The sequence below is a fragment of the Podarcis vaucheri genome, assembly GCF_965113315.1.
Source record: "Podarcis vaucheri genome assembly, chromosome: 3".
In the NCBI taxonomy this organism is placed as follows: domain Eukaryota; kingdom Metazoa; phylum Chordata; class Lepidosauria; order Squamata; family Lacertidae; genus Podarcis; species Podarcis vaucheri.
The window spans coordinates 7,029,839-7,042,044 of NC_138761.1; the positions used below are offsets into that span (position 1 = coordinate 7,029,839).

Consider the following 12,206-nt stretch of genomic DNA (forward strand, 5'->3'; position numbering starts at 1 on the left):
TAAAATACTGTGATACATCAAACATTAAAAGCTTCCCTAAACATGTGCACAGATTATTCATTCTAATTTGGATGCTTGGGTTGGCTCCCCCCCCCCCCCGTGTTATCCAATTCCTATAACTTGTCTTTTGACATTTGTTTTCCCATGTATCTTCCGTCGTCACCTGTTCAAATATATCAGATTGTATATATTCAAAAACATAGTCATTCCATTTTTCCGTTGTCATTTTATCCTTTTCTTTCCATCCTGATGCAATAACTAGCATACCAGCTAAGATAATAATTTTATACCAATCTTGCTCTTTTATTTCTATTTTACTATTCCCCAGTAGTCTTGAGATAAGCATTTCTCTATTGACGGAATATTGCCTTAAGACATACAAACATACAGTTCCGTCTATTCCACTCCATCTATTACAATTTTATGTTATGAACTGCCCTGAAATCTATGGATGAAGAGCGGTATACAAATCTAATTGAATAATAATAATAATAATTTGACCTTCAGTGGTACTCACACAGAGAATATAATTCCCCAGGCCCGCATATGCATCACTCAAAGCACTTTGCTTCTTCATGCTGTGCATCGTTAACCTATGGAACTCCCTGCCACAGGAGGCAGTGATGGATGGCTTTTAAAGAGGACTAGACAGCTACCAAGAGACTCGGGTGGCACTGTGGCTTAAACCGCAGAGCCTAGGACTTGCTGATCAGAAGGTCGGCGGTTCAAATCCCCGCGATGGGGTGAGCTCCTGTTGCTCAGTCCCTGCTCCTCCCAACCTAGCAGTTCGAAAGCACGTCACAGTGCAAGTAGATAAATAGGTACCACTCTGGCAGGAAGGAAAATGGTGTTTCCATGCACTGCTCTGGTTCTCCAGAAGCGGCTTAGTCATGCTGGCCACATGACCCGGAAGCTGTACGCTGGCTCCCTCGGCCAATGAAGTGAAATGAGCGCTGCAACCTCAGAGTCAGCCACGACTGGACCTAATGGTTAGGGGTCCCTTTACCTTTAGAGGGCTATCAGCTATTATGGTTGAGCTCTGCTTCCACGGTTGGAGGCATCAATGTTTCTGAACGCCAGTTGCTGGAGGGGAGAGGGCTCTTGCACTTGGATTCTCCTTGCTCCTTGCGGATTTCACACAGCCACTGTGAGAACAGTATGCTGGACTAGACTGGCCATTGGCGCGATCCAGCCAAGTCTTATGTTTTTATGAATGTAAGTTCAGTGCCGTTTGCTAGGCAGAGGCAGTGAGGAATCCTAGAATTGGAAGGGATCCTAAGGGTCATCTAGTCCAACCCCCTCAAATGCAGGAATATGGCAGCTGTCCCAGATGGGGATCAAACTCGGAACCTTAGCATTATCAAGCTCTAACTGACTGAGCGACCCAGGGGCAGCTATTGACTTAGCTCCCTGTTTCTGGGCTTCTCCAGAGGCATCTGGTTGTGAGGGAAAAGGATGCTAGACAATTTATTTTTAATAATGATTTTTATTAGTAATAGTAGTAACAACAACAACAAATTTTATTTATACCCTGCCCTCCCCGGCCAGAGCCGGGCTCAGGGCGGCTAACATCAATAAAATTTCAGTAGAAACATAATAAGAAAAAAGAAAAGAAAAAAAACCACACAATTTAAAATACAGATTAAAATGCAATTTAAAATGCAGCCTCATTTTAAAAGTCAAAGCCACAAGGGAAGTGAAACATAAGGGTCAGACTGAATCCAAACCAAACTTTTCAGTTACAATCCAATATTAGCCTCATCATAACAATACCAATTTATAATACAATTACTAATTCCAATTGTTCAAATACCGAATTATATAATTTAGATAAAGTGTCCCCCCGGTGTGCTAGAATTGATGGCTGATGGTTTTCTTTACTTTTTCCGTTCCAAACTCTTATTAATGTCAATTACATTCCAGCCATAATAATAATAATCCCATTATACAACAACTGCTACTTTAATAACTTCTATTCCTGTTGACACATTAAATAATTTCTAAAGCTACAAGTGAGGCACTCAAACGCTAACCTTGTTCTTCCTGTGTGTGGCAATTATTCTGTCCGTGGTGTTTCTTATGTATTTCTTATGCATTTATTTATCGCATTCATATCCCACCTTTCCTCCGAAGAGCTCAAGTTGGCCTTTTTTCTCCCCTCTTCATTTGAATCCACACAACAGCCTTGTGAGGCTAGGCTGGGAGACTGTGACTGGCTCAAGATCAAACACAGTGAGTTTCTATGCGAAATGGGGATTTGAACCCTGGTCTGTCAGATCCTTAGCCCAGCACCTTAATTGCTGCGCCACACTGGCTCACGATAGCTAGGCCTTTGGTCTGATCCTGCAGGAGTCTTTATATCTTTTAAAATCGATCACACCCCACATATAAAAAAGCCTGTGGGTTTTTCTTGAAGATGCTTCTTCCGAGTGCAAACCAGTTCTCCACTGTACGCCCAGGCTGCACCCTGGTGGTGTGGCAAGACAACATTGTCTTCTACTCTTGAAGATGGGTGTTCCCTGCCCTGCAGAACTTGGCATCTTCTCCTCACAACATTTCCAAACTTTTCCCACTTCAGAGGCTAAGGAGGAGTTTGATGGAGGCACGCAGGCCAAATCTGGGTGTAGGGAACCCCCCGTTGCCTTCATAGGAGAGGAAGTGAGAAGGACAATCTAGACAAATAGAGAGGGAGAGGATTAGAGGAGCAGAAGGCCTTGCAAGCACCTAATATCCCTTCTAGGCAGAGATGAAAATTAATGCTATGCTTTTCCAGTTTCAATAGTGTAATCCAGTGGTTCCCTAACTTTTTTGAGCCACTGTCCAGAAGCTCAACCCCAGTACTCCCTACCTTATAAAAAGCATTACTGGATTAGAAATTTAACAACAACAACAACCACCACCACCACCACAGTGGCTTCAACGACCAACTAAGGAAGATAAATAACACTCAAAACAGTAATAACAAATTATACATTTTCCCCAAATGCAATTAAAACTAGTTAATTAATTCAACCAAACTGATGGGCTTCATCCAGTGATACCAGCTTTTTCAAAGTCTGATAGTCATTTACACTGGCAGCAACCCCTGCCACCTCCCTTCTGACTAGCATCTGCTTTACTCTATGATTCTATGATAACTGGTATTTTTTAAGATGGGGGCTCTTTTGTTCAGGCAAGCCCCCAAATTGCTGCCTGTGTTTTGCACATAGAAGGTTCTGGGTTCAATCCACAGCATCTGCAGGGAGGGCTGAGAGAGACTCCTTCCCTACGATCTTGGAGGACTGCCAATAGTCAGTATTGACGGTACTGAACAGGCCACCTGGCTCAGGGCGGATCTACACTTGTTCTTTAGAACGTTAAAAATGCGTTATTAAATATGACACCAGAGGGCGCTGCAGAGCAGCAAGCCGCCGGCAACGGAAAACTGCTATTAAGCACTATAGAACATTATTTTTTTAAAACATTTAGCAGGTCAGTGTAGATCCAGCCTCATTATATGCCAGCTTCCTATGTTCCTTCCCAATAGATGTGTTTAGGGGAAGGCCTGTAGCTCAGTGGTAGAACACCTGAAGAAGAAGAAGAAGAGTTTGGATTTGATATCGCGCCTTTCACTCCCCTTCAGGAGTCTCAAAGCGGCTAACATTCTCCTTTCCCTTCCTCCCCCACAACAAGCACTCTGTGAGGTGAGTGAGGCTGAGAGACTTCAGGGAAGTGTGACTGGCCCAAGGTCACCCAGCAGCTGCATGTGGAGGAGCGGAGACGCGAACCCAGTTCCCCAGATTATGTGACTACCGCTCTTAACCACTACACCTGCACTGTTTGCAGAATGTCCCAGGTTCAATCCCTGTGTGATGGCCTGGGATTCAGACTTGGAGGCTGAACCTGAGGAATCCCAGCCTGAACAGGAGTCCCTGCCTCCAGAAGCAACTGAGCCGGGGCTGGGGCCTGAGCCTGAAGGGTCCTCACCTGTGCTGGGTCCTCAGGTGCAGGCACCAGCTGAGTCTGCTCTGGCTCCTGAGGTGATGGAGGACCCATTGCCTGCAGGTGCTCCACTCTCAGCCCCGTCAGGGGAAGAGAAGGTTGCCTCTGGGTCTGGTAACCCTCCAGCCTCTCCTGAGCTGCAGAAGCTCAGGGCAGAGAGGCGGAGGGAACTAAGTTCCTGCAGGAGGAGTGCTCACCTCCAGGCCAGGAGAGGTGAGTCACCTGTGGACCGGGGCCGCCCTATGCGTCGGGGCAGATAAAAGCCAGCCAGCCCCAGTCCCAGGTTGCGGGAGCAACATTGTTGGTTGCTTGTTCCTGCCTGCACCCTGTCCTGCTCTTCTGCCAGAGTTCCTGACCTCACCCGACCCCCTGCCTTGGACCCCACTCCAGCTTTGACGGACAGCCTCCATACCGCACCCTCGACCTCGGACTGGACTCAGACCTCGCTGCATGGTTAACCCTCGGGACCAGCATACCCTGATAGAGCTGGAAATGTCTCCTGCCTGAAACCTTGAAAAGACACCGCCAACCAGTTAGACAATACTGAGATGGAAGGACCAATAGCCTGACTGTGCAGAAGAAAGCTTCTCATGGTCCTGGGTTCCTAGGAATGGCCTTTGACTTTCTTTTTACAATTTCTGCCCCCAGCTTGGCAGCGGTTTCTCCATCACCACCCCACTTGTGTTCTGAATTTAGGCTGTTTTAGTTTTTCTGCTGCTTTATGTATTCCTGCTGTGTGTGTGTGTGTGTGTGTGTGTGTGTGTATAATTCAGTTTTTTATATTTTAAAAACATATATATCCAGCGGGTGCAGAATGCCGCGGTGAGACTCCTTATGGGGTCCTCGCCACGGGATCACATTCACTCGGTGCTATACCAACTGCACTGGCTCCTGGTGGAGTACAGGATCAGGTTTAAGGTGCTGGTTTTAACCTTTAAAGCCCTATACAAACTAGGACCCTCGAACCTACGGGACCGCCTCTCCTGGTATGTCCCACGGAGGACCTTACGGTCTTCAAACAAAAACATCTTGGAGGTCCTGGGGCACACGGAGGTTAGGCTGGCGTCAACCAGAGCCAGGGCTTTTTCGGCTGTGGCCCTGATCTGGTGGAACGCTCTGTCACAGGAGACTTAGGGCCCTGCGGGACTTGACATCTTTCCGCAGGGCCTGCAAGACAGAGCTGTTCCACCAGGCCTTTGGCCAAGGCACAGCCTGACCCCCTCCTTCGGTAACGCTCACAGAACTCTAGCCCAATGGTTGCCATTAATTTGATTTTGAATTGATTTCAAAATGAATTGATTTTAGAATGTTGTGTTACTTTTATTGTTGTTAGCTGCTCCGAGCCCGGCTCCAGCTGGGGAGTAAGGGATATAAATAATTTTATTATTATTATTATTATTATTATTATTATTATTATTATTATTATTTATAAATTAATTAAGGAGAAAGACATGCAAGAACACAGAGGAAGCTGCAATACAAAGCAGGAGCTCAGTCGGTAGAGCATGAGACCTCTTAATCTCACGGTCATGGGTTTGAGCCCCACTTAGGCAAAAAATATTCCTGTATTGCAGGGGGGTTGGACTAGATGACCCTCGGGGTCCCTTCCTACTCTACAGTCCTGTGATTCTATGTACCAACTCACCAACACAACAGAGCTGAATGCCGCTGTAGCAGCTCCCCTTCTCGATCTTCTGTGCAGGGCAGAGAGTGGGGTGGCAGGTCCCTTTGTCTTCGTGGCACTTCAGAGTGTCTCTTGCATGGCTGTGCCCTAAGGCAGGGAGAGATACGCAAAAGGGGTCAGTTCACGCACTGGCATGCAGAAGGGATGGGTTGCACGAGAGGCAAAGCAGCCATTTGAAGCAGCGTGTTCATAACGAAGAGCAGAAGAATAGCCTACTGGATCAAATCAATGGCCCTTAAGGCACACTAGGTCAAAGGAGGGAGACCCCTGGCTCTCCAGAATATGCTGGATTGCAACCCCAATAATCTCTGAACACTGGTCATGCTAGCTGGGGTTGATGGAGCCTGACAACATCTGGACCAGTGCCGGATTTACATATAAGCTAATCAAGCTATAGTTTAGGGCCCCACTCTCTTGGGCCCTCCCCCAAAAGAACTGGATGTACATTTCCAAAATATAAGATAAAAACAAATAAAATAAAACCAACAGACAGCAACAGTGTTTTGTGTTGTGTAGGCTCCTATGATGTAAATAATGGGCCCCGTCTGCTAGCCTGCTCCCTAAAATATCACTGGTTTGCTCATCTCTATATATAGGGTGCCTACATTCTGCTATTTATAATTATTAGTAGTTTGCACCATTATATTTACACCTATTATTGTTTCATGTTATAGCAAGTTTCTAGAGACTAGATTATGAGTCTTTGTAAACTGTGTTTGCAAAGGAACTCTTGTTATTGCCAAATGACAAGGTGTTTGCATTATTAAGTTTGTTATGAATGAAAATCATTTTAAGTTAGTAAGGTAAAGGTAAAGGTACCCCTGCCCGAGCGGGCCAGTCTTGACAGACTCTGGGGTTTGTGCGCCCATCTCACATCTATAGGCCGGGGGCCAGCGCTGTCCGCAGACACTTCCGGGTCACGTGGCCAGCGTGACAAAGCTGCATCTGGCGAGCCAGCGCAGCACACGGAACGCCGTTTACCTTCCCGCTGGTAAGCGGTACCTATTTATCTACTTGCACCCGGGGGTGCTTTCGAACTGCTAGGTTGGCAGGCGCTGGGACCGAGCAGCGGGAGCGCACCCCGCCACGGGGATTCGAACCGCCGACCTCTCGATCGGCAAGCCCTAGGCGCTGAGGCTTTTACCCACAGCGCCACCCGCGTCCCGATTTTAAGTTAAAGCTTGATAATTATTTCACTATTAATATACTTCTTCTTAATTGTATTTCACCATTAATATACTTCTTAATTGTATTTCAGTTCAACAATTACTTTGATAAAATGCATATTTTGTTATGTGAAAATGGCTTTAGATACCTTTTAGGTCCATAAATTACCACATAGCATATATTCAACACAAAAAAAACAGCGCCAATTTGTTGTTGGCAAAGGACAGCTGGACATATAAAGGGCCCCATTCAGTAGCTTAGGGCCTCATTAAACCTGAATCGAACCCTGATCTGGAGCCACTGTCAACTGGCAGTGCTCACTTAGATAGAATCATAGAGTTGTGGAGTTGGAAGGGATGCCAAGATTCATCTAGTCCAGGCTTCCACAAACTTGGCCCTCTGGATGTTTTTGGCCTACAACTCCCATGATCCCTAGCTAGCAGGACCAGTGGTCAGGGATGATGGGAAGTGTAGTTTCAAAACATCTGGAGGGCCGAGTTTGAGGAAGCTTGACCTAGTCCAGCCCCCTGCAATGAAGGAATCTCAGCTCAACCTCTGCTTAAAAACCTCCAATACTTTCCGCATTCTCGATTCCCTGCATCGGACCTTTGATTGTAAGCCAGCATTTGAACCTCGTACGAAGGACGGCATGGCAGTTTAACAACATAAAATAATAACAATAGCAAGAACTACCACCTACCTGGGGTTAAGGTGCAGAGAAGCAAGAACGCAACCAGGAAAAGAGATGGCATGATCCTCGTGGCCAGCTGATTTAGCAGCGGAGTAAGTCCCAGATGCCTTCAGAGCCAAAATGTGTTGTGTCTCTGTGAAAAATAATGTATCTTGGGCCTTTTTAAAGGGATGGAAACCACTTTAGCTGTTTCCTGGTGGCTTAAGGGATTTGATTGCAGCTGGAGATTTTACCTGCCTACAGGAACAGCACTGCTGAACAGAAAAAGTCATATAAACATGACAATAGACAAAGGTCACATGTGAAGCTGGAGAAGAACTAATCTTCCTACAATGTCGTCAGGGCTTCAGGATGGGGTGGAGTTTCTTGGGTGACTCAGTTGATAAGGAAGCAGAGACTAGCCTCCTTGAGGACGGGAATTCTGAAAGCTCAGTAAACTTTGGCTCATCGTGGTGATGGGAAATGTGTCCTTTTAAACCTCCATGCGTCATTATGGCAAACGGTTTTGAGAGATCTTTTGTCTGTGGTCATTCCAAATAACTGGTGCAGCTGCCCTCTGTTGCATTTTCTTGGTCTACTAGATTCATTCGTATTATAACAGTTTAGGGTTGCCCACACATAGCAAACACACAGGCCACAGAAAACCAATCCTTCACCCTTCAAATTTTAGGAAATATTCCTTTAGAAAAATCACACATTGTTTTAGCACACAGAACAATCCCAGAAGCCATCTTGGCTCTCCTAATTACTCTAAATATTTCCTCTGCAGAAGGAAATATCTTGGAGAAACTTTCCCTAGTAGTTCTTTTCACTTACAAATCCTTCAGATCCTGTCTTAAAAGGCATATTTTGTATGAATGGGATATGCTTGTGGACCTGGATTCAAAAGAAATAAAGTATTTACCATCTCAAAAGAACCCTGGCCAGATGATTGCACAACCCTGGCCAGCCTGCCCAGAGCTTGCAACCAGTAAAACAGGGGTCCCCAAACTAAGGTCTCCAAACTAAGGTCCGCGGGCCGGATAAGGCCTGCGGAACTCGTTTATCTGGCCTGCGGCAACCCCCGCTGCCCGCCTGCTCTTACCAGTGCTGCGCTGCGTGGCTGCCCACTTTCAGGTCGGAGGGGAACCAGAAATAGCTTGTGTACATGCGCAAGTGTTATTTGCTCATGCGCAAGCGTTGTTTCTGGTGCACATCCGGGTAGGAAGAGTCCAGTGCACATGCACACAAGCTGTTTCTGGTGCTCCTCAGACCCAGAAGTGCGCAGGAAATAGTGCGTGGGCACACGTATGGGCACACGCTCCCCCGCCCTCCGGCCCACAGTGTGATCAGCGCTGGAGACACCAGCTCGAAGCGTGGTAAGTTTGCTGACCCCTGCAGTAAAACATTATCAGGCACCTTGACAGATAGGAGAGAAGCCATTCTCAATTTTTTGTTGTAGATCACCTCCTTCTGTGCATGATGCTTTTAGGGTGGACTTGCCGATCAGAAGGTTGGCGGTTTGAATCCCCGTGATGGGGTGAGCTCCTGTTGCTCGGTCCCTGCTCCTGCCAACCTAGCAGTTTGAAAGCATGTCAAAGTGCAAGTAGATAAATAGGTACCGCTCCAGCAGGAAGGTAAACAGTGTTTCCGTGCGCTGCTCTTGTTCGCCAGAAGCGGCTTAGTCATGCTGGCCACATGACCCGGGAGCTGTACGCCGGCTTCCTCGGCCAATAAAGCGAGATGAGGGCTGCACCCCCAGAGTTGGCCATGACCGGACCTAATGGTCAGGGGTCCCTTTACCCTTACCTCGTCTAAGGCAGGGTCGGCAAGGTTTACCTTGCCTGGGCCGGATCGGTCCTGCAGAGATCCCTCTGTGGGCCGTGTGCAGACACGATTTCCGGCACTGCGGAAGCAAGTCCCCGCGCCACACTATGCTGGTTTAGCGCAGTGTGCTGGGAATTGCCGAGTGGGCGGCTCAGTCCTGCAGTGGGTCGTGGGCCAGTTAAACAGCCTCCGTGGGTCGCTTCTGGCCCATGGGCCACACGTTGCCGACCTCTGGTCTAAGGGGATTGGGCAATGTCTAGTCTTTAAAGGGGCTTGCACACCTTTGCTATGGGTCTTCTCTTACATCCTTGCAAGGTACGTACAGAGAAATAAAGATCTGCCTTGCTTTTCACTGGAACCTGCCTCCATCCATTCTTCTCTGACCAATCATGGACTAAGGGGACTCAGTGTCCCTTGGGGAGTTGGGGAGCAAAAGCCAACCCTGATTCCCCCCCAAAAAACATTAGGAACATAGGTAGTTGCCTGATACAGAGTCAGACTTTAGTCTATCTACATCAGTACTGTCCCCCACTGGCTGGCAATAGCTCTCCGATATTTCAGACAGGGATTTCTCCCAGCCCTACCTGTAAATGTTTGGGACTGAACCTAGCATGTTCTGCCTGTAAGTCTTTGTGGTATAAGAACTTACAGACTTTAGCTACCATGCGGGGGGGGGGGGGACTGCAGGCAAACGGTGTGCTTCCTTAACTTACCATGATAAGATTCTTTCTTGCAGGGAGACAGGTGGTGGTTTTCATTCTTCAGCTAATCTGATTGGATTTGGACTCGGACAATGGGTGCATCTCCTGAGGGGCACCTCCTAAGGATGGCTGATAAGATTGCATTGCAAAAAGCCATGTCCTCTTTGCGCACGGCTTGCGATGCAACATCATTTCCATAGAGGCGACCGGTTTAACTCCTGTAGCAGCTGGGCCCATCAACCAGCTTCCTTGCTTTTATTGCAAAGCAGAAAAGACAACAACTTTGAGCCATTAAAAAAAGAACCATATTGGAAGGTACTGAGGTGGAGCAGCTCTCAGCAGGGCCGTCTTACCCATAGGAGCTAGGGGTGCGGGGCACCTGAGTGCCAGGCTCTCAGGGGCGCCAGGCTGAGAGTCCGGGGCCCGAGAGTCGAATCTGGGGAAGCGCCCGCCTGTCAGTTGGAGCGCCGCGAAGGGGTCTTCTGCTGTGCTGTGAATTCAGGGGCGACTGAGCCAGCAAGACACTGAGGCAGCCAGCTTGCTCTGCCCTCCTGCACGCCTGGGACTGGGCAACCGGGGGGTGGGCACCAGGTGAATCTTTGCGCCCCAGTACCTCATATGCTTAAGACAGCCCTGGCTCTTAGCTGGCATCCTGCCAACACTGCAACAGGTGCTAATGGCAGTGAGGTGAGAGTCCATGGAGGAATTCCCGTTTGAGTGGCCTTCAAACCCCTGAGCCAGGAATGCTGGGAAGGTTCCTAGAAAAATCTGGTTGGAAAAAAGAAGCTGGACTAAGCAGGCTTTTCATACAATCCTGTTAGGCCATTCATACATTGATCAATTGTTAGACTTAAGAACCAATTGGAGCACCCATTAAAAAAGAGACAGTGCAATGGGAACTGCAACAAGATGTTGCAGTTTGGAGTGGTCTTCTTCTTCTTCTTCTTCTTCTTCTTCTTCTTCTTCTTCTTAAAATCATTTTTATTAAGTTTCCCATTTTAACAATCCAATCAAATCACATTAAATGTTCCAAGTTATACAAATACATATCAAATAGTCCAAATATTCTGTCTAAATTATAATTTTTTTGTTGGGACTTCCCATGCTTCAAGTTTGGGTGGGGCTCTGATCATCTCATATCTCTGCTGCCTTGGATAGTCTTTTGGATAAGTTCATGAAGATACAAACGAAAGGTAAGTTGTGTTATTCACAATACCGAGAGATGCTAGTGGAGTTGTGGCCACTGTTCACTGTTCGCCAGCACCCTGTCGTCTACAACTTCATTGTCTACAACTTTATTAACATCTATCTACAACTTCACTAGCATCTCTAGTATTGTGAATAACTTAACCAAAAGACTGAGTTAAGCATTTGAAAAATCTATTGAAACCAGACATTATAAGTTCATCTTAAGCTGGGTAGTTCGCAAGTCTCTGTGGCTTTGTTTAATGTTTTGTATTTTTCTCAGAAGGTTGATAAAGTAGGTATGATTATTGTTCTGTGTATATTAATGACCAATGTGTTGCATGAGTCGCACTACTTCTAACAGCAGCACAGGTTGCATTTTTCCAGAACTATGGTAGTAGAGGTTCTGGAAGGACAGATCCTGAAGCTGAGACTCCAGTACTTTGGCCACCTCATGAGAAGAGAAGACTCCCTGGAAAAGACCCTGATGTTGGGAAAGTTGGAGGGCACAAGGAGAAGGGGACGAAAGAGGACGAGATGGTGGGACAGTGTTCTCGAAGCTACCAGCATGAGTTTGACCATATTGCGGGTGGCAGTGGAAGACAGGAGTGCCTGGCGTGCTCTGGTCCAGGGGGTCACAAAGAGTCAGACATGACTAAACGACTAAACAACAAATGGAAGTAGAGGATAGCGGTTAGTTTCTGTGTCAAGGGGAAGTAATTGAAGAGGTGTTTCTAAGAAAGGCAGCCTCTCATCCACAAATTTACCCACTCCTCTTTTAAAGCCATCCAAGTTGGTGGCCGTCGCTTTCTCCAGTGGCAGTGAGTTCCAAAGTTTGAGCATGCGCCGAGGGAAGAAGTACTATCTTGTATCTGCCCTGCGTCTTCCAAAGTGCAGTTTCACTGGATGTCCATGTGTTTTAGAGTTGTGAAGGGGGGCGGGCGGAGATTTTCTCCATCCGTGTAGACCAACAACATCTTCAGGGCCACAG

At 47.1% G+C, this 12,206-nt stretch overlaps 1 protein-coding gene across 1 annotated transcript; it reads right to left on the reverse strand.

The window, feature by feature from the left end:
- Positions 1 to 1,946: 1,946 nt before the first annotated feature.
- On the reverse strand, positions 1,947 to 8,149 carry LOC309529639 (beta-defensin 39-like). Its single transcript, XM_082218060.1, has 3 exons — positions 7,533 to 8,149; positions 5,627 to 5,752; positions 1,947 to 2,672 (listed from the first exon to the last, which is right to left on the reverse strand). Exons 1-3 carry the CDS (start codon positions 7,582 to 7,584, stop codon positions 2,575 to 2,577), a joined length of 276 nt encoding a protein of 91 aa, XP_082074186.1. The 5' UTR covers positions 7,585 to 8,149; the 3' UTR covers positions 1,947 to 2,574.
- Positions 8,150 to 12,206: the final 4,057 nt, after the last annotated feature.

Coding starts and splice junctions, on each gene's coding strand:
- LOC309529639 (XM_082218060.1), bottom strand. CDS start 7,584: ATGCCATCTCTTTTCCTGGTTGCGTTCTTGCTTCTCTGCACCTTAACC. Junction 5,753..7,532: donor TCTCTGCACCTTAACCCCAG/GTAGGTGGTAGT, acceptor TCCCTGCCTTAG/GGCACAGCCATGCAAGAGAC. Junction 2,673..5,626: donor CATTCAGCTCTGTTGTGTTG/GTGAGTTGGTAC, acceptor CTATTTGTCTAG/ATTGTCCTTCTCACTTCCTC.